This window comes from Pseudophryne corroboree, chromosome 3 (assembly GCF_028390025.1).
Source record: "Pseudophryne corroboree isolate aPseCor3 chromosome 3, aPseCor3.hap2, whole genome shotgun sequence".
Taxonomy (NCBI): Eukaryota; Metazoa; Chordata; class Amphibia; order Anura; family Myobatrachidae; genus Pseudophryne; species Pseudophryne corroboree.
The window spans coordinates 467634067-467657495 of NC_086446.1; the positions used below are offsets into that span (position 1 = coordinate 467634067).

General features: G+C 45.2%; 1 protein-coding gene across 4 annotated transcripts in view; it reads right to left on the reverse strand.

Annotated features, from left to right (window-relative positions):
* TBC1D16 (TBC1 domain family member 16) overlaps positions 1 to 23429 on the reverse strand; it is a 173291-nt gene that overhangs the window by 16409 nt on the left and 133453 nt on the right. For all 4 annotated transcript variants that reach the window (XM_063960750.1, XM_063960748.1, XM_063960747.1 and 1 more), the window contains 3 exons: positions 13882 to 14030; positions 13543 to 13677; positions 6446 to 6632 (listed from right to left, as the gene is read on the reverse strand). In XM_063960750.1, coding sequence (XP_063816820.1) covers positions 6446 to 6632; positions 13543 to 13677; positions 13882 to 14030 — 471 coding nt within the window. The remainder of the gene's footprint in view (positions 1 to 6445; positions 6633 to 13542; positions 13678 to 13881; positions 14031 to 23429) is intronic.

The window sequence follows — 23429 nt, forward strand, 5'->3', positions numbered from 1 at the left end:
GGAGGGCATGACACGGGCGCTGCCATCGGAGTCGGAGAGAAGAGCGTAGAGCAGGAACTGGGGAGGACGGGGAAGGAGGGAGCCGCCAGTTTTCCAGCGCGGGCATGACTGACTGAGTGACTCCCCAGCTCCAATTAGGCGCCGGTCCGCGAGCCAATCACAGCTCACTGTCTGGCAGCCAATCAGGAGCCTTGGCTGCCGGTCTGCGAGCTCTGATTGGCTCATGGGCCGGCGCAGCTTACATGGGGGCTGTGGGAAGCAGGCCGCGGGACGGATGCTGTGCAGACAGGGACCTGGCTCCAAGGCAGGCTCCAATACAGCGTCGAGAGCTAGCGGCGCCCATTGAGTGTGGCGCCCTGTTCGGCCACTCTATTTGAACATGCCTGGAGCCAGCCCTGTGGCTGCCCTACAATGTGACATAATGTGAACTAGGGCACTACTATGAGGCATAAAATTAACAACTGCTGTGGAATTGGGACAGTGGCCCCTTCAAAATGTTCACAAAGTTCTGGCTATGCTCCCACATGTGATCTAGCAGCTTTGGTCACTAGGGGAATAATTATGGCATACCCTGGCTTGTTGAACATGGACCAGCTTTACTACTACAATGTACAGCCTCCTAACAAAGAAAAGACAAAACTCAAACAGATTGTTTCTCTGCCAGATAATATTGCCTCCACTCCATAAATGGCGCCATTTCAGCATTAACACCATATGGAATCCTCCATTTCCTCCTTCCAAGTCACAGTAAAATGAAAGCATAGCCAATATCTATCCCTGTAGCAACTCTTATCACAGAGACCTCTATATTCAAGGTTATACAACCAGGAATGAGATAATTTAGGAATAAAGTCTGCAGGGTAATGTACAGTATTTGGATCCTGTGGCTGTTCCATTCCTGGAATATCTGCATATAATGTCCAATACCACGCAGGTGTAGTCCTCATATTTTACAGTATAGAGAACCACATTTAAAGGAGGAAGCTCCCAACAGATCAGGTGCAGTGTCTTAAGGCCAGTACTGACGGGAGAGATGTGTGCGGAGTGATCTTAACACAGACCGCTCAGCAAGCCCCCCCCCCCCCCCCCCCCTGCCGCTCAGCACAGTGCTGAGTGATGTGCTAAATTGAGGCCAATCTGACACCAGTGGTAGTAACATGCGGGACTGTGCATCGCTATCGCTGTGGGCGGTACACACGGAAACATCAGTGCTTAAGTTCTAAGCAGTATAGTCAGATTGCTTAGAATTTAAGCACTGATCTCTCCGTGTGTACCCCCCTTAAGATGGAGCGAATTTATGTAAACAATGCACTCACAATGTACGTAGTGTTTATAGAGTACAGAACAATCACTGCTATTGCCACGAGAAGAAAGCGCGATGGCATGTATATTTATTACTCAAAAACACTACAGGGTTGAAAGTGCATTTTATACATTAATTCATTCATTTTACATTTACTCTGCATCTAATCTATCGGAGTCTTCCTTGTCATTCCAGTGCTCTCCATACTCTTGAAACCAGAGGCCAATATCACAAAGCCTCTTGTTTCTTGAGAGATTCTCTCCAGGAAGATTCTAAACAAATTATCATTGTCATCCAAGCAGACATGGCACATCTGAGTGTATTATACCACACATACAGAGATAATAAGACAGACAGTGTTCTCTAAATCATGCAATTAACTGTTGACACAGGTAACACACTGGAAAAGGGGGTTGCTAGTTTGATAGCTGATTTGGTGGCTATAGAAGACCATTCCTGCCTCTAATATATAATTTAATTGGAATGATTAGTTTGTGAAAGCTCAACCCTCACTCTACTGTTATGCAGAGAACGGTGGATGGGAAAGAGAGAAAACAGATGTAGGAAGGAGAGAGAACAAGAGTGGGAGAAGAAATAGAAGGTGAAAGATTGGAGGGTTGGGGTAAGACAGAACGGGGTAGGGGAATAAAGAGAATGAGAAAATTGAGGGGTGAGTGAATAGAGAGAAAAACGGGTGGGGGAGGAAAGATAAAAGATTGGGGTTGGTGAGAGAGGAAAAAAAAAAAGAGAACAGGCAGTGGGGAAGAAAACAGAGAAATAGAATGGGACAAGGGCATAAGTCCCAGAGGCAATGGAGACGCCTGCCTCCGGGCTCCAAGCCCTGAAGGGGCAACTGCATGTACAACAGCACTTGTGTGGTTTACAGCAGCATCCAAGTGTGACCACTGCTCTTCCAACAGAGCTCGGTGACGTACCCTCAGCTGTTAATTGTCTCTGTCCCTGGAGCCCTGCTAACACCTGCAATAGTAGACAGGATGGCTGCGGCCTGGTACCGCTCAGCCTGCTCTGCAGCAAGAGGCACTGCACCCACTACTGCTGCTGGACTGTGAGATGGACCTACTGGTGAATGATGATTCTGCATGCTGCAGACGGCTGAATTTCATGAGTTTTGCCCTGACCAAATGGCCGTTGTCATACAGCGTAGCTGGAGACCTGCCAATTCACTGCAGGTTTCGATTCCTGACCAGCTGAGAGTCCTAGCTATTTCTGCAAGTAGTGTGTTTTTATATGTATACACACTGTGTTTATTCTCCCTTTATTTTAAAGGTGGTGGTGGTGGGGGGAGGGGCGCACCAGGATGAATTTACGCCCCTGGAAAACGTGTGTGTGTGTGTGTGTGTGTGTGTGTGGAGGGAAAGGGGTGCAACAGAGAACAGGGTGTTGAGGAAGAAGAATGAACTGGAAGGGCCAGGCAGTAAGACAGAGTAAACGGGCAGACTGGTGGTGGTGGGGAGATGTATGGTAAACTCTTTAGAGATAACCCTTTTTTCCCCAGCATTTACTAATGCTCACACTACTCTAATTCCTAAGCCTGGCAAAGATCTGACTTCAGTGGACGCTTATAAACCCATTTCTTTATTAAATACTGATTTTAAGATATTTTCCAAACTAATGGGCAATAGACTTCAAGGTATGCTCCCTGACTTGTTGCCTCGTCACCAGGTGGGTTTTGTCCATGGTCGTCAGTCAGTGAAGATGATAAAAAATTTACATTTTAAAAAATTGACGGCCCATAACAGTTTAATTAATGTAATAGTAATATTGTTAGGGTTCTCCGGATTCCACCACTCCCACAGTTCCTCCAATGGAGGGATAGGACAGTGGAACCTGTCACGTATTCATTAGAATTGCATGAGACAAAATGGAGATCTTAAACACATTTGGTGGACCTGCCCCAAAATCCCTTACTGGGTCTATTCTTTCTTCCCAGATGGTTTTAGGTCCCTGGACTGCTTTGTTAGGTCTTCCACTGTCCGATTTAAGTAATAATGCTAATAAGCTTGTTTACCAAATTTTCCATGCCGCCAGGTGTGTGATAGATAAATGTTGGAAAAAAAACATATCTCCACCTATGAGTATGGTGCTATTTAAAATATGGAATATATCTACAATGGAGAAAATTCTTTACATGATAGGTCAGATAAATATGACACAATTTGGGAACCTTGGTTCTCTTACTCTAAAACCTCTGTTTCGTATGATATGTCACTTTGGAATAGTGCTCATCGTGCTCCTAAATTGTTGCATTACTATTCTTATGTTTACATACGATGAAAGTAGTTTTCATCCTCAATCTACGAGTTCACTTCTTGAACTTTTCATGGTGGTCTTTTCTTTTTCTTTCTTCTTCTTTTTTTTTTTTTTTTTCTTTTCTCTCTCCTCCTATATTCTTTTTTTTATATGGGTTTACTTGTCGGTATACCTTACCATTCTTGTTACACTATGTTTATAGAAAATTAATGTCAACGGTTGTGCAGTTGATGTTCTTCCATTTTTGTATTCCATTTGATACCTGGAACTTTGTTTTAAAATGTTCTGTAACATCAATATTTCATTGTCTGTATTGGTTATTGCGACATTTTCCAATAAAAACAATTCTTTAAAAAACAATTTTTTTTTGCATGAGACAGCTATTAACCGGTTACCAGAACTGTTATCACCTTACAGTGGCCTGGCCCAGCACTGGGCCACCTCTGTTTCTCCTTTGGTGGTCTCTGCAGACTCCTTGGTTGCAGCAGCTGCCTCCACATTATTTGCAAACATGATGAAAAAGTGTCCTGGGTTCTATGTCAATCAGTGAACATGATGTAAAACATATACTGTATAGTGGGCACACAGCTAATCTACTCTGAGCTGGCAAATAACCACACAGTGTCCATGTGCCACAAAAGCAGCCAATTACTGTTACACTAATTTACAGTTCACGTTTTCCCCGACACCTCATGTATGGCTCACTATCACCATCTCTCCTTCATTGTCATGTCATGTACTGTATGTTACTTATTTGTATCACAATCCCCTCAATTTACACCACTACGTAATACGTTGTCTTTATACACAACGGATATTAATAATGTTCATCATCATCATGAGTCTATGTTTTTAGATAAGAGAACAGTAGTTGATATTTTGTATGAGAAAATGCAGAAAGCTGTCAGGACTCTCAGTGTATCAGCTGTGAATCACAGGACTGATTTCCTCAAGCCTCATGTGTGATCCAGTGTCGTTCTGTGACATCATTCAAACGTAAAGCTGAAGCTAAATGGAAATATTGCTTTTACAGCCCATATTCCAAAATATTTTATAATTCGATATTGTGCAGTATATTTACTTTATGATTTGGTTACTATTCATGGAAATATTCCCAATGATAGTAATACTCAGTTCTCCGGCACCGTAATATTATGACAACTATGAGCAAATGCAGTTCTTTATATCTCAAGACTTTGATAGTGTACAGAGACCAGAGGTACAATGGGGGTAATTCAGAGTTGATCGCAGCAGCAAATTTGTTAGCAGTTGTGCAAAACCATGTGCACTGCAGGTGGGGCAGATATAACATATGCAGAGAGAGTTAGATTTGGGTGGGTTATTTTGTTTCTGTGCAGGGCAAATACTGGCTGCTTTATTTTTACACTGCAATTTAGATTTCAGAACACACCCCACTCAAATCTAACTCTCTCTGCACATGTTACACCTGCCCCACCTGCAGTGCACATGGTTTTGCCCAACCGCTAACAAATTTGCTGCTACGATCAACTCTGAATTACCCCCAATGAGTCTCTTGTTATGTTTGACTACGTAATTAGAGTGTTACAAACTGTTTAGATTGTATATTTAATACATACAGAAAATAATGAACTAAATAATGCAAACATGTGATCACTTTCCCAGTGGCTATGTGTTATTACATTGGCACACAGTGACAGAAGCTAAATATCTGTAACAATACAATGATGCTTAATCTGTCATCTCCTATTCATTTCCCTGCAAAAGCCACTTTCAGTAGGCAGAATTTGCAAGAATTGGAAGATACAGACTGCAAATAACTGCAGTAAATATGTGACAGAATTAAATGTGCTAAATAGACAGTACCATAGGTGTAGGCATCGTAGGTGCAGGGGGTGCGGTTGCTACGGGCCCTGGCCTTCTCCAGGGCCTGGCCCTCCCCCTGCACCTGGATATGCTCCCTGCTAGCCACACACTAACATCTGCTGTCAGTGTTACGTATGGATGTCTCCCCGTTCTCCCTGATGCTGGGAGGAGCCATGGCATAGCTTAGCCTGGCTCCTCCCAAAATCAGTGAGGATGGAGAGACACAGAGCCTGCCGGATGACAGCAGATGTGCCTGCAGCAGCAGCACACTGCTGATATAGGAAAAGCCACGGGGCACAGGAGGTGAGTGCCCGCCCAATCATTCAGAGTCCCGTGGTGGTGGTGGGGTGGAGGCGGAGGGAAGATGACTAGGGTTGCAGTACCCTTTGTTTCCATTATGCAGCAGAACCCTTGATCCGACGGGGGGTGGGGGGGTTCAAGGGGGTGAAGAAAAAATTGCTATGGGGCCCCATTAGTCATAGCTACGCCCCAGGACAGTACTGTATATGCTGCTAAACCAGCAAATGTTTAGTCATGGTGACAGGTGCCATATCAGACCTGATTTTAGAATTCTCAGATTCTTAAGCTACACTGCTATCCCTTTTATTAGTTTGCTGAAGAGAAATAAATATTTTTTTACAGTTTCGCAAAATCATAAAGTGAGATTTGTATACAAGTGACCAACAGATAACTGTAGCGTTTAATAAGCCACTGCCTTGGGAGGGGCAAATATATACATTAGTAATTTGTAAATGCCTGCCTTGACCTAACTTGCACGTTCTGAGTGTATCTACAGTATTGGTACCTGAATATGCTAGAACAAAGAATGCTGGCGTTACTCCTAGCTGTAATAGATTAAATGTATTAAATCAAACTCCTACAGAAACTAAATCTTACTAACAAATCCTTGAATAATGTAAAAGTAATGTGATCAATGTAAGACAGTAACTAGGCACATATGGATTGCATGCATAATATAGTGTATAATAAATCTGTTCCAGTGGAAGTATTAGGGAAACCACTTACTAATTGCTTTTCCATGTCCTCGTCACAGGGTGAGCTGATAAATATAGTATTCTGCATCAGACCAACAAAGCACCAGAAGGTGTCAGACTCATCTAGCACTTCTGTCAGCAGCGGGGCCACCAGATCCGACATTCCCTGGGAGTAGCCCACTTCAGGGCTGTACACAGCATAATTCAGAAGGATCCTCCTGGGATGGAGAGTGAAAGTGTCCGTAAACACAAAAGACACAAGGAGGCATTTATACAACTGTGTGGAAATGATTCTGACACTTACATAACAAGTGAACATTTATACAAGGAGAGAGCCTGCAACTATTACTTGTTGCTACAATTACATTTTCATTTTAAAATCTTCAACCCAATCCCGAGTATCCTAGGAATCCCGGGATTGATAATTTTTCAATCCCAATACCCGGGATTGGCCTCCCTAGTAGTGATCTAGGAAGATCCAAGATACATATGTCTAAACCATAAAAAACTAACTAACTGAATAAATAAATAATAATAATAATAATAATAATAATAATAATAATAATAAATTGCATATACTTAAATATAACTGGATCACACGCTCTATTTGACTGGTATCCGGTACATTGTTTTGATCAAATTTGCATTATGATGCTGTTCTGAATATCTTCTGTTTTCTCAGCCGTTGTGGCCAGACACAACTAGTGCAGTGATTATCGTTACATAGTGGGGACATTTGTTTGAACATTAACATAAAGATAGCAATTAGCATTATTACCAGGGCAGTGATACACGAAAAGTAAAAACGGATATCAAAAAGAAATAAAGAAACTATGGCCCTCATTCCGAGTTGTTCGCTCGCTAGCTGCTTTTAGCAGCTTTGCACACGCTAAGCAGCCGCCTACTGGGAGTGAATCTTAGCTTAGCAGAATTGCGAACGAAAGATTTGCATAATTGCGAATAGTAATTTCTTTGCAGTTCCTGAGTAGCTCGACACTTACTCTGCCACTGCGATCAGTTTAGTCAGTTTCGATCCTGGTTTGACGTCACAAACACACCCAGCGTTCGCCCAGACACTCCCCCGTTTCTCCAGCCACTCCCGCGTTTTTCCCAAAAACGGCAGCGTTTTTCAGCACACACCCATAAAACGGCCAGTTTCCGCCCAGAAACACCCACTTCCTGTCAATTACACTACGATCACCAGAACAATGAAAATTCCTCGTTATGCCGTGAGCAAAATACCTAACTTTTGAGTAAAATAACTAAGCGCATGCGCTCTGCGAACATTGCGCATGCGCAGTTTGCGACAAATCGCTCCGTTGCGAAAACCACTAACGAGCGAACAACTCGGAATGAGGGCCTATAATGGAATTAGAAATTACATTGTGGCTGTCCGTTATAAGGGGTGTGGATCACTGGATCGACCCTAAGTAGGTTGACAGTCATTAGGTCGACCACTATTGGTCAACACCGACTAGGTCGACAAATAAAATGTCGACATGGAAAAAGGTCAACACAAGTTTTTGTGGTGTAATTTTCTTTGTAAAGTGACCGGGAACCCCAATTAGTGCACTGCATCCCCACCGCTTCGCTCGCCATGCTGCGGGCAAGGTTACTATTCCCAATCGTAGTCCACGTGGATCATAAAGTATGAAAAAGGTACTTTGTGTTTTTTTAAACTCACGTCGACCATTTCATGTGTCGACATTTGCCATGTCGACGTAATTACAATGTTGAACAATAGTGGTCAACCTAATGACTGGATATCCATTATAAGGCCTGATTTAAAGTTGAAAGCAAGATGCCCTTTTGCGCTTAGCAAGGATTTGCCTATAAGCTTACATTTTCAAGTCTTACTTTGCGTTACATGCAACTGTAAATCTAGCATATAGATATAACGTGCAAAGATGCAACAATTATTATCATCTCCAAAATGTGCACCCAGTTTATGTAGGACTCTCTCCAAGTACAAGGGACTGAAACTTGTACGCCTGCACTTCTGTGCCTAACAGAGAGTTATGCCCCTTTCACACCGCACAAATTACCTGGTATCGACCCTGCATATTACCGGGTACCGGGTCAACACGGGTTGGCATGCGGTGTGAAAGGGGCATAGCCGAAATCCCCGAGTCGCCTGAAGCGCCAATTCAACCAGGGTATAAAGTAGTGTTATACCCGGGTTGAATACTGGGTCAGTGGCTGCGTAAACGGGCTCCAGGGTCGATGCGACCCGGGACCCGTTTACTAGATAGGGAGAGGCGGCGCAGAGATGAGCTCATCTCCCAGCGCCGCCGCCGGCTCCGCTCCCCGCCGCTGCTATGGCAACCCGCCCGGCATATTGCCTGGTCGGGAAAGCCTGCAGCAGCTGCCAATGCCGGATCCCACCCGGGAAGGACCCGTTTCCAATTCCCGGGTGGGATCCGGCATCTCTGGCAGCTCTACCCCAACCCCACCACAAAGCAGAATGAACTAAATTCACAGTCTAAATTCTGTACTCTAGATCAGGGGTGTCAAACGCGCGGATTGCGCGCCTCATGCGGCCCCACTGCAGCTTTTTGTGGATCGCGGCAGGGGTCCTTTTGCGGCCCGTTGACAGGTGTTAACTTGGGGTGGAACTGAGTCGCTGGCGTTCCGCCTCCATCCACCGACAGTGACATTGCCCCACTGTCTGCACCACCCACCGGCACTCATGCGGCGACCAATACAGATTTCCCTGTACATGCGCACAGCTGGCTGCTGAGTGCCCGAGTGTTGCCGGGAAAGAGCGCCCCTGCCACTCTATCCTCCCCCACCCAGCAGTGGAGCCGACCATGGGTCTCTGCTTGCAGCCAATACATGGGGGCAGCTGCGTGTCCAGGCAGTGTGTGTGGAATACATACCAGGAGCCTGGCGCTATGTTCCGAGTTGCTGGCTTCCTGTAGGTAATGTACAGTAGGCGCTGGAAGGAGCTGCTATGTGTATGTAGCATCAGCCAGCAGTGTAGGGTGCCCTAGGGTGGCAGTAATATCACACTGCATGTACAGGGCTGTGTTGTTGTGCTGCACAGTAATTGTCCTTACGTGTCAGGCAGGGCACTGGGGGCTGCAGGCCATATGGCTCCATCACCCAATATTCAGATTTAATTATTATACTCATAGGCGTTGCCACGGTGGGTGCCTGGTGCACACAGGCACCCACTAATGTTCGGCACTCTTTCTCTTGCTTGCAGCCCACACAAGACTTAAGGCCCATACGCACTTGCTGATAAAAATGAGTGACTTCACTAATCCCCCGAGCGACGTCACTCATTGACCTAACATTTATAATTTGCATAATATAAAAGTATACAGAGCAGCTGATTGGTGGCCATGGGTAACTTCTCCACTGGTTCACTTCTCCACTTTTATCACTACTTAGTAAATATCCCCCTAAGACCCTCATCACTAGTTTGCAACCTGCACAATGATTTGAGAACCCAAAAGCCAAGTCCCTGCAAACAGACACACAGGCATCTTTTCACTAGTTACCGCGACCGCAATTTCACAACACATGTTTACTGTACTTTGGCCATGTTCAAACGCCCCCAAGAACCCCTTTCCTAGCCCCCAGGAATAACGGACAGGCACTGTGAAAAGATACACGTGTACTATAAAAAGAGCAAGTTGGGGCCAAAAACACAGTCCAAGTCTGAATGAGGCCCACAGTGCAGCAGGCCTATCATTGGTGCAAATGCTTTGAATAGACAGCAAATCTGTCTACACGCCCACAACACACACACTCAGAACATTTAAGGGGAGATTTATAAAATCTTGGAAAGAGAAAAAGTGGAGAAGTTGCCCATAGCAACCAACCAGCTTTTAGCTATCATTTTTCTAGCTCAGCCTGTAACATGGCAGTTAGACGCTGATTTGTTGGTACTTTCTCTCTCTCCAAGATTTGATCACTCTCCTCCTGAGCCTACGTGTGGATGCCCAGTTTCCAGTCACTAAGCAGCAAGAGTAGATGAGGTTAGGATGCAACTGAAACTAAGGGGGATATCCAATTAGCCCCGGTAATTTACTTTAGCAAACCGATCATCACAATACCGTGGTACTAACCCAGAGACACTTACTCAAAGATTGATCTTTCTACTTTTTCTTTCATTATCACTTGGAGCAATTAGCAGAATCACAGTTTACAATATTTATGTGACATGAGAGATGTCATCTTTTTTAATCAAGTATTTTTTTATTGTATTACAAGAGAAAAGAAAAAGAACATTACAATAAACAATTCCAATAAACATCTACAAAATCAAAATCGTGCTTTATAGGTAGTTCTTCAAAATATTGCGGTATGTGGATATAGGACATAGTCACATCCACTCATCAGAGCAAAATAAAACAGACATAGGAAACAAAAGAATCAAATGGCGTGCTAGAGATCAAGGGGAGAAACTGAAGGAGGCGAGCCGGGCCGTACCAGAAACAATGCATTGCAGCAATCGACACACATTATTTAAAGAAGGGGGTCAATAGAGTACGGAGAGTTCCTCCAAAGAGCCCAAATCTTATCAAATTTCAATAAAGAATTACGCTTAGTGTACATAAAGTGCTCATGGGAAAGGGTAGAATTTACAAGGGCAACCCATTCAGCAGATGACGGAGGAGCACCAGCCATCCAGGTCCGAGTGATAGACACCCGAGCCAGTGCTAGAACAATATTCACATAAAGGCATGAGTGAAGTGGGAGGCGGTCCCTCAAGTCAAGGCCGAATATACAAATACGCGGAGTCAACAATGGGATCCGAATACCCGTACGGGCAACAGACGTCGTGACATCCTCCCAGAAGGCGTACACCCACGGGCACTGCCAGAGCAAGTGCCAGAACCCAGCAGCCGAAGCAGAGCATTTCGGACATTTATCAGAGGTCGAGCCTCCAAATTGAAACAGACGAGAAGGCGTCCAGTAGACCCTATGTAAAATATAAAGCTGTATTTGCTGGAATCTAGCACTCGCCGAGGCCGCACGTCGGGAAGCCAATATATAATTCTAATCCTCCTCATCAATTTCACCTAAGTCCTGCATCCATTTAGCCCTGAGTGTGGACAGCCCATCCAATCCAGAGGAGGAGAGAAGGGAGGAGTACGAAGTCGAAACCCTCCCACGAGAAGACAGAGTACGAATTAATTTGTGAACAGGGGATTCAGAAAGTTGTGGAGCAGAGCCCCGCCACTGTGCCATTAGAGCATGTCGGAGCGGTAAAAAGCAAAAAAAAAAAAAATTGTCTAGGGATACCATATGTAGTGGACAGATACTCATAACTATGGAGTACTCCATCCTGGTAGAGTTGCCCCACTGCAGTCACCTCATACGAAATCCAAATCGAACCGAGAGATGTCATCTTAATTGTTTATTTTACAGCACAGAGCAATTTACTATCTTGATGCTGATAGTTAGGTTTGCACTGGTAAACCCTCCATTATCTTGCATTATATTAATTATACTCTGGTCATTCTATCAGTACCTTACATACATGCAATATCTGGGTACATTATGATAATCTGTTACGGAGACTCTACACTTCTCAATTTACAGTAATTATTTTATGGCTTGTGTTCTAAACCGAATTTCTATGGGCAGTCAGTGATACATGTATCGTACATTAGTTTTCAAGATCCCTATATATGTATCGGTGTGTTTATAGTATTTGACATGTCTTTGTGGGGAGCACCTGTCTCATAGAAGTTTCATCGCAGCAAACTTCATTTACAGAAACATCAAAGTACAATGTGGGTTATTCAGGTATGTTAGCGAACTAAAAAAGTAATCAAGTGGGCAAAACCATGTTGCACTGCAGGTGGGGCAGATGTAACATGTGCAGAGATTTAGATTTGGGTGGGTTATATTGTTTCTGTGCATGGTAAATACTGGCTGCTTAATTTCTACATTGCAATGTAGATGTCAGTTTGAACACACCCCACCCAAATCTAAATCTCTCTGCACATGTTACATCTGCCCCACCTGCAGTGCAACATGGTTTTGCCCAATTGCTTAGTTTTCGGGTTGGTAACGAACCTAAATAAGGACCAATGGGGGTTATTCAGGTTTGTTAGCAAACCAACAAAGTTAGCAATAGGGCAAAACCATGTTGCACTGCAGGTGGGGCAGATTTAACATGTGCAGAGAAATTTAGATTTAGGCGAGTTATATTGTTTCTGTGCATGGTAAATACTGACTGCTTTATTATTAGACTTGCATTTAGATTTCAGTTTGAACACACCCCACCTAAACCTAAATCTCTCTGCATATGTTACATCTGCCCCACCTGCGGTGCAACATGGTTTTGACCAATTGCTAACAAACCTGAATAAGGTCCTATGTCCACGGATATGTCATATATAGTATTGTTCAGCTCCACCATACCAGGAATCCACTACAAAATGACATGCTATTATCTATTTATCAACCAGCAAATATTCACAAACCGGCCTGAAATCAAATGTAAATGGCATCTGACTGTATTAACACTATTTAAATCTCATATCCTTTTCCCTGCCATATAATTTAGACTGATATTTCTTTCTTTGGCCGTACATAATTTATGTCATAATCTCTTAATCTTCAAATGTTAATAAATCATTGATCAGCTCCTGCCTCGCAGGAGAGTTTCAGCACAGTCTTTAGGATGCTGCAGGTAGAATACTTCATAAATTAAATATAAAGGGCTGTCAGGAATTAATCTTGCACAGGGTCTTTTCTTTAAAATGTAGTTACATTTAAGTGGTTTGCTACATATGCCATATCCATTCAAACAAAAATAACATGCAAAATATAACCTATTAGCGTAGTGTATTTGAAAGCTCAGTCATGTAATGGATAATTATTTTTTTTACTTTCAGCAAAATGTGCTTTAACAGTTAACTTGAATACATTAAAATATGTATCACAGGAGATATTCAATTAGCGGCGATGTGCGGTTGGGTTGAGCATCTATGCACACCTATTTATGGTAACCCAACATTGCAGATTGCCCTATATACCTCTTTGGAGCGAGAGGGAAAATCTACAATGTTGGTGGTCACCAGGTGCTGGAGAAATGGTTGGAATGCCGACATATTTTCACTAATTGATGACACCCCTTAAATTTGTTATGCAAACTAAAATTACCTCATAGCCTCCACATTGGGATTGTCCTCGCCTCGGAAGAACTGGTTACTACGATCTGTTCTCACAACATCTTTATCCACTGTAAACTGAACATTCCTCCAGAAGTCTTTCTGGGCCTCGGGGCTCATCGAGACTCTGAATATCAAGAAGAATAAAGAAAAGAAAAGAAGTAGCATGATATAAAGAAAATGGAAAGCAAAATGAATGGTGAGAAGAAAAACCCACTAAAGTAAAAACCCTGACAAAACGTTATATTTATTTTCTTCTCACTGTTCAACAATTACTCAATTCCCGGTCTTCCTATTTTACCACACTAAAGGACAGGACTGAAATGAGTACCGTTTGTTCTGAATGTGAGCATATTCTTCTCTTCTCTGAACCCGCAGAGCTTCACGTTCCTCAGAAGTAGTCTCCCAGCCGTAATATCCGAGGAGGAAAGGCCACACTTCCCCTCTCAGAGATGGGTCAATGCCGCCAAAAAAAATTGCCTGTTATGGAACAGAAAGTGAGACATAAATATTTAACTCAGACAAAGCTTATTATGCTGTAAAGCCAGCTGCTTCATGTACATGGAGGGCAAACCCATCCGAATTGCTGCCTGGAATACATGAAGTGTAGTCTCAAATCATATGCTATTTTGAGAATGGAATACATGTCATTATTTCTTAATAATGGTAGATAACCCCAGCATTATAGACTTGATATCCCTTTAGAGACCACATATGAACAATAGGGAGGCCAATCCCAGGGGTTGTTTTCAATCCTGGGGATCGAGATTGAAAAATGCCCAATCCCGGGATCACAGGATTTTACTGTACTTCAATTAACCCCCGTTTCAAGTTCAGAATTAAAAAATAAGTTAAATAAAAAAGAAATAAAACATAGATCTATCTATCTATCTATATATATCTATATATATCTATATATATCTATATATATATATATATATATATATATATATACACACCAACAAAAACAAATATAAAACCACAGCACTCACCACCCCAGAAGCGGGGTGCAATGTCTACACTCACCACTCATAGGGTGGGGTGCATGTAGCCCATGGCCACCTACTTAAAAATATACAAACAGAAAGTTCAGCACTCACCAAGTGAGCTTGCTTTGGTGAGTGCTGAACTTTCTGTTTGTATATATATATATATATATATATATATATATATATATATATATATATATATATACACACACACATACATACATATACACGCAAACATACATTCATACATACATACATACATACATAAGGATCCTTGACAAAAGATGTAAAATACATCTGGAACGTTGAAAATATTCCGGGTTGTGTGATGCATTAATTGAAATGCCGAGGAGTGCTTCCAGTGTACGCATGTGTATGTGAATTCCTATTTAATGTGGTAAGCACCCGGGTATCTGATTTTAAAGTAGGATGGAGTTTCAGTCTTTACATATAAAAACTATTATATAGGGGGGGCGTGGCCTGGAGGCAGAAGAGAGTGGAAGCAATATCCCCAAGCTCCCATACCTTTCCCTTAAAATCACTCTCCCTGCCCTCTCCACACAAATCTTTTTGCTCCATCCACCTCCCCCTCGCCCTCATTTATCCCCCGCCGTGGATGGGTCGGAGCCGCGGAGCCGGGGACTGCTGTATAACACTCCTGCAGGTTGCGGCCCACCACCAGTCCGAGACCGGGACCTCGATTTTCATGCCCGCCCGGGGAGAGGACCGGAAGCCCCGAATCCGGCGCGTCTGACGGGAACACCGCTGCCGTCAGCGCCGACGGACCCGCCACACGCCGCTGGGCTTCTGACAGCGTCCACCCGCCACACATCGCTGGGCTTCTGCCAGCGACCACCTGCACTGCAGCTCCGGGAGCACCCGACATAGACGTCGCTGCCGCGACCGCCCGCCCCACCGGGCCTACTGCATGCTGCTGCATCTTTACCCCCCCAGCAAACCTGACGGAGGCATCCTCCTATAACGCACCTGACGGGGATACCGCAGACGTGACCACCAGCACTGCCGGACCCACTGCTCTGTGGCCTCCTTACACCCCGGAGGCTTACATTTCCGGGCCTGGTGGCGGATCCGGGAGCTCCGGGGTCACGGGCCTCAGCCTCAACGCTCCTGCGGGGATGATGCCACTGAGCCCTTCCAGTGGACCAGCTGCCACCTGCTGAGACCTATGTGCGCTAGCGAAAAGCTCCTGATCCTGCTGCGGCTGTGCCGTCTTACACCACCCGGGTGACCGTGGGCCATAGAGGCAGGGAACAATCCGCGGCACCGCTCCCGGGCCTCTAATTGCGTTCCGGAGCTGCAATCACCAGCGAGGGACCTGCAACCGGGTTTATTGTGGCCAATCCCCCTGAAGCCGCGGCTTTGATTTTGGCTGCATCCCTGAGCGAGACCCTTGGAGCCGCTCCCACTCACCTACTGGACCTCAAGCCGCAGACCCAGACCATTACCGCTGACGGGATATCGGACGTCGGCTACCCCTCCCTGCCTTGCCTGCATTGCTTGGTCGCATAGCACCTGCTTTCAACGGGCGACAGCCGCACCACCTTCCTGACGCACTGAACCTTCCACCGGAGGGGAACGCTCTGCCCTACCCGAGGTGCCTACCTGTGTTCGGCCCTGCGACCATTGGGTCGCCCGCTCCCTTCACCAACATTGGGACCCTGGTTCGGCATCTGATGTCCCACAACCCACATCCAGCCTGTGCACCAGTGTGTACTCACCCACTTTAGAGGAAATGTCACTTTAACATTTATCTACCTGTATTAAGACTGCCGGTGGGCGGGACGTCTGTGACGACCGCATCTTAACACGACTCCGGACCCAGCAGCTCCTTCCCTGCACCCATTTCAGTGGATACATGGCATACATTGCTATTCCATGAAGGGACCACCTTTGGAACTTTAACTGCTGCACCCGAAGTCTTAGCCTTTATCCCCGGAGTCAGGCCGCAAGACGAATTTCTAACCTTCTACTTGGGCTGTGAAATTGCGCCCTTTGCCCGCACGCAATATCTGCTCTCACACGCCATCTCTACCCTCTGCATCACAACGGCCTTACAGTACTAGAAGCCACCCTGGACGGCGGATCACACTCGCCACGCAAACATCTGCTGCCGCCTATTCCCCCACCCCCACAGAGGCTCCTGACCCTGCCGCTCTATCTACGAGATCTCTACCTATGTACAAATCCTGCACTACAACATCAACAACCTGCCCTGTGCTTCCTCTCACTACTCACTGCTTCACGGCGCTCCCGGATTGGCTCCCACTGACTCTCCTGGAGCATCAGACGCTCGGCCCCCAACCATCCTACAGCCCTTCAATACCAGTTGAGTGCAGGAGGTGAACTATGCCCTTGCCTTTTCTAACCACTGAACTGCCTTTCAGAAGTTGCATGAACTCCTCCTACTGCAGTCGCCCTGTAGGACTGAGCGACCTGTGATTACGGCCAGTATTCTACATATATTTTGAATTAACTTTTTGTCTCTGGTTGTTATGTAACTGATGACTCTTCATACTGTGTTTGCTTTAAATTGACTAAACCTAGAGTTAATAGTGTACATCCAACACTTTTGCACCCTAGGTCCTTTTAGGGGTTAGTACAATAAAAAAAAAAAAAAAAAAAATAATAATAATAATTTTCTGCACTCTCTGGGCACAGTGCGGGTGTTCCCCCTCCCCTAATAACCCGGTGCTCTCTCCAGTCCCCTCACTTCCTGTAATTTCCCCGCTGGCATTAGTATGTAAGTTGTAACTCCCCGCCTCTGCAATTTCTTCTGGGGACTCCCAACATGTTCTGATACTTTATGGTTATATCCTGCCCTGGTATTATTCATGGCATATTATAAACATATCTTAGCACCTGCCTTTGTGTGTGTATTTAAAGTCTGCTTATCCCCCCCTTTTACAGGGGTATGGATAGATTTATAAACAAAACCATGCCTTCCAAAAACTCCAACCCAGCTAATAAGAGCGGGAAAAATAAGGCACCCCCTCAAAAATCGACACCATCCTCACCAACCCACTCCAATCCTGGCATATTTGAGGCCTCAGGAGACAAATCCTCACCTCTTACTGCGAAGGAGATCTCAGACTTCCTTATGCCCCTTATGGACAAGAGGTTTGAGGGCCTCCAGGCACGGCTGGATGCTGGCCTGGCCCGCATTGACTCCCACGCCTCACGTATTACGGCATTGGAGACCCGGGTGGGGGATGCAGATGATCTTATTCAATCATGTCAATCCACGTTAGAGGCCCATGATAGAACCACACAACAGTTACTTGAAAGACTAGATGAAAATAGGTCTCGTAGGAACAACCTACGCTTTGTGGGGGTTCCTGAGTCCATCACTGGGACGGCTCTTATCACTTTTCTAACTGACGCCCTACCATTGGCCCTAAATATTTTGGAGGACATTGATATATGGCCCTAAATATTTTGGAGGACATTGATATACCTCACATTGAAAGGGCACATAAGATCAGCCCACCCCAAGAGGGGACCAAACGTCGGTCCCGACCGGTGCTAGCACGATACCTGGACTATAGAACTAAGGAAACTATATTATCCACTTACCGCAAATACGGGGAACTTATAGTTCAGGGCCATAGAATCTTGATTTTTCAGGATTTTTCGGCCATGGTGTCCCAGAAACGCAGGGAATTCTCTGAGGTATGCACCTATTTGCACAATAATAAAATCCGTTTTGCGCTGTTGTATCCGGCCAAACTTAGGGTTTTGTTGAACGGCACCCAGGTGTACTTCACAGATCCTCAGACAGCAAAATCCCGACTCATGGCCCAGGACTCCCCCCTCATCGTCCCCACCTTAATAATGTCTCACTGGGCACTACCCGCCCTGGGCAGGATACAATTCTGTTTACCATGTCCCCAGAGTATTGCATACTCTTGCTTTCGCTCCCTATTTTGATTTTATTTGAAGTTGATTGAGTGCGCACCGCTAAAAATTTGGTAGGTGCCCACTATTTGTTTCATGGTTAGGAAAATTGTTGAAAATGTTAGTTTGAGGTATTTCACCATAACAAGACCACGTTCACATGCATGTGTTTATCTGATGTTAACAACTTGTTTACTTTTTGTATTTGTACCTATTTTGTCGATTGCTGATTATGTCCTGGAGCTCGGGGGAAACAATTTCCCTGCTTTTCTACCACGCACTTCTAATATGTTTACCACTATCTGCCTCTTGATCTTCCTCCTGGGGAGGGTGAGAAGCCATGCTGTCCACGCCCTCTGACCCTATTACCTCCCTACCCCCGAGGCCCCTGCAAATTTTATCTTGGAATGTTGGTGGATTAAACACGCCTATCAAACGCAAGAGAGTTACGACCCACCTTAAACGTTTCCACCCTGACATAGCATACATTCAAGAAACGCATTGGGTCACCTCTGAACCAAATTCGCTAAAGGCTACCTGGATAGACACATGCATCTCCGCCTCCTTTAAGCGAAAAGCTAGAGGTGTTGCTATTGTTTTTAGGAAGGGCTTACCTATTTCTATCCTTTCACAAACTATAGACCCTGAAGGTAGATATATTATTCTTGACGTCGAACTGTACCATTCTAGATACACCCTTGTCCATGTCTACGCCCCAAACATTAACACACATCATTTCCTTCAAGTCCTGGGACATCTCCTACGCAGTAGATGCAACTACTCTTTAATTCTTGGGGGCGACTTTAATATGGTGGGAGACCCTTCCCTCGATAAAAAAACCCAAAACTATTATATATACATATACATACATACATACACACACACACACACACACACACACACACACACACACACACACACACACACACACACACACACTGCTCAAAAAAGAAATAAAGGGAACACTAAAATAACACATCCTAGATCTGAATGAATGAAATATTCTTATTAAATACTTTGTTCTTTACATAGTTGATTGTACGGACAACAAAATCACACAAAAATTAGCAATGGAAATCAAATTTATTAACCCATGGAGGTCTGGATTTGGAGTCACACTCAAAATTAAAGTGGAAAAAACACACTACAGGCTGATCCAACTTTGATGTAATGTCCTTAAAACTAGTCAAAATGAGGCTCAGTAGTGTGTGTGGCCTCCACGTGCCTGTATGACCTCCCTACAACGCCTGGGCATGCTCCTGATGAGGTGGCGGATGGTCTCCTGAGGGATCTCCTCCCAGACCTGGACTAAAGCATCCGCCAACTTCAGGACAGTCTGTGGTGCAACGTGGCATTGGTGGATGGAGCGAGACATGATGTCCCAGATGTGCTCAATTGGATTCAGGTCTGGGGAACGGGCGGGCCAGTCCATAGCATCAATACCTTCGTCTTGCAGGAACTGCTGACACACTCCAGCCACATGAGGTCTAGCATTGTCTTGCATTAGGAGGAACCCAGGGCCAACCGCACCAGCATATGGTCTCACAAGGGGTCTGAGGATCTCATCTCGGTACCTAATGGCAGTCAGGCTACCCCTGGCGAGCACATGGAGGGCTGTGCGGCCCCCCAAAGAAATGCCACCCCACACCATTACTGACCCACTGCCAAACCGGTCATGCTGGAGGATGTTGCAGGCAGCAGAACATTCTCCTTGGCGTCTCCAGACTCTGTCACATCTGTCACATGTGCTCAGTGAGAACCTGCTTTCATCTGTGAAGAGCACAGGGCGCCAGTGGCGAATTTGCCAATCTTGGTGTTCTCTGGCAAATGCCAAACGTCCTGCACGGTGTTGGGCTGTAAGCACAACCCCCACCTGTGGACGTCGGGCCCTCATACCACCCTCATCGAGTCTATTTCTGATCGTCTGAGTAGACACATGCACATTTTTGGCTTGCTGGAGGTCATTTTGCAGGGCTCTGGCAGTGCTCCTCCTGTTCATCCTTGCAAAAAGGCAGAGGTAGCGGTCCTGCTGCTGGGTTGTTGCCCTCCTACAGCCTCCTCGACGTCTCCTGATGTACTGGCCTGTCTCCTGGTAGCGCCTCCATGCTCTGCACACTATGCTGACAGACACAGCAAACCTTCTTGCCACAGTTTGCATTGATGTGCCATCCTTGATGAGCTGCACTACCTGAGCCACTTGTGTGGGTTATAGACTCCGTCTCATGCTACCACTAGAGTGAAAGCACCGCCAGCTTTCAAAAGTGACCAAAACAACAGCCAGAAAGCATAGGAGCTGAGAAGTGGTCTGTGGTCACCACCTGCAGAACAACTCCTTTATCGGGGGTGTCTTGCTAATTGCCTATAATTTCCACCTTTTGTCTATTCCATTTGCACAACAGCATATGAAATTGATTGTCAATCAGTGTTGCTTCCTAAGTGGACAGTTTGATTTCACAGAAGTGTGATTGACTTGGAGTTACATTGTGTTAAGTGTTCCCTTTATTTATTGGAGCAGTGTATATATATATATACACACATACACACACACAATGAAGTAGAGGGGTCACTTAGGTCCAGAGGCAGGCAGCAAAGCAGCACAGCGTGAGTAACACTGACACACTGTCATGTGTCACTCACAGTTCACCTGCTTTAGGGACTGAATGTAGAGTCCTCCGAGTCCTCACCTTAAAATTAGTTGGGCGGGAGGTCTGGCTGGCAGGCAGGCGCGTTGGAGGGCGGATGTGGCAGAAGGATCGGGCATGGCTGGCAAGGGGCTGTGCAGAGCGACCTCGCTGACGTCACACACAGCAGGGGGGCCGGGCAGCGTAGAGACTGAGCCAAGCGCTAGTGTTCAGCGGCGCTGCCCATCCAAGAATAAATAGTGCGCATGCACAGTATAATCCCGTGAATCCCGGGATTCAAATCCCGACATTTTTGGCCCAAAATCCTGGGATCCCGCCGACACCGATCCCGGGATTGGCCACCCTAATGAACAAAATACCATATAATAAAATAAAAAAAAAAAAACCTTGGCCATGGCCAGGATTAAAATGCCCTGATGTGTTACCCATAGCACCAATAACAGAAAGACAAGACTCAGGCTGTGTACACAGGGAAAAAGTAGCAGGTGCACTATCTCACACTAGCTCAACCTGTAATACCAGAGGCATTTAGCATATTCCTGGCCAGGACTATGAGCTTACCCACCGCATCTAGGTAGCCTCTCATTGGGTAAGTCCCTAACACTAACTACAGGGGTTCAGGTCCGGGGGGCAGGACACCCCAAAGCCACCCAGCCAGACAACCCCAGGGCACCGCAAGAGTGATACAAACAAAGAGTTAATTGGGTAGGAGCAGGTACTGCTGCATGTGTGAGTAATATGAAGAGTGAAAGAAATTGGTGTGAAAGTGTTACATATATGTAAAACAAACTATAAGTGCCATAGTATATTTCAATATAGCTGTAGCCACCTTTATCTTGACCGATTCTCCGCCTAGACGGACGTTTAGTCACGCTAAGGCGATAGCTTAGCTTGCTGAGTTTAATCACAGGCAGGCGCGGTGAGGCGATTCTAGATACTCAGCATGCATTACACATCTCCACCACTGGGTGGCTAATGCTCCACTAATCCAGTACTTTCGATCGTATAGCGGCGGATTGATCTACAGCTCTGGCAAATGGTCAGTGACAACTGTAATGTTAATAGATGGTGAGCAATGGTCAGACGGTGAGAGTTGTCAATATAAATAAATAGTTTATACAGACACAAACGAGCATGTTAAAACACTTGTGTATGCAGACGCAAGATTGTGTATGGAGACGCAACTAATTGTGTAAAAGGAAGTATGTACAATGCATAAACACTGTGCTTTTGAAATACATGTACAGTATGAGCGTCCGAGTTCCCGTGACATTCACTTTATTATAATTTTTTTCCTTTGTTATACATTCAATGGAAGGGTGTACACAGGTTTCACATAAATCTTATCTTGTAACCTGATCGGAACTCCCTACCTGTCTACTGCATGAACTGTGCAGGCTCCCAGGGGGGAAGGGGAAAGTGGGATGGGGGTAGGGTGAGGCAGTGGAAAATACCGTGTTCAAAGAATGGGCCAATGCTGAAGGAGCGTCAGAATCCCCTAGCTAAAATACACACGGTCGATAGGGATAAGCAAGGTCTATGCACATAATGATACACCAGACCCCATCGCATCTCAAAGTGACAAAATGTCAGAGGCACATGAACCCCCATTTTGTAGAATTATGTGCATAGACCTCGCTTAACCCTATCGCCCCTGTGTATTTTAGCTAGGGGATTCCGACGCTTCTTCAGCACTGCCCCGAAGCCTGCAAAACCTATGCTGTCACTCGCTCCATAGCGGAGTGCTGACACAAGGTGGATGTTCATGTGCCTTGGACATTTTGTCACTTTGTGATGCGATGGGGTCTGGGATATCGTTAAGTGCATAGACCTCGCTTATCCCTATCGACCCTGTGTATTTTAGCTTGGGGATTCTGACGCTCCTTCAGCATTGCCCCGTGACCTACAAAATCTGTGCTGTTACTTGCTCCATAGCCGAGGGCCTCCATGGGGCAAGGAGTCACAGGCGGTAGCCATTTCAATTGTAACGTACAGTGGCAGGTTTGATCTTTCTATGTATAATGTAGAAAGATAAAAGTTCCTCCCTAAGTTCCTGGTTGCCAAATCACTATCCTTAGTATCTCTGTATAGTATTTTCTATTAGGGTACTAATTAGCACGAACAGCTAATTAGTACCCTAATAGAACATACTGTACAGAGATACTAAGTACGGTGATTTGGCATCCAGGAACTTACTGAGGAGCTTTTATCTCTCTCCATTATACATAGAAAGATTAAACTTGCCGCTGTATGTTACAAGCTGTTCATGCTAATTAGTACCCTAATAGAACATACTGTACAGAGATACTAAGTACTGTGCTTGGCATCCAGTT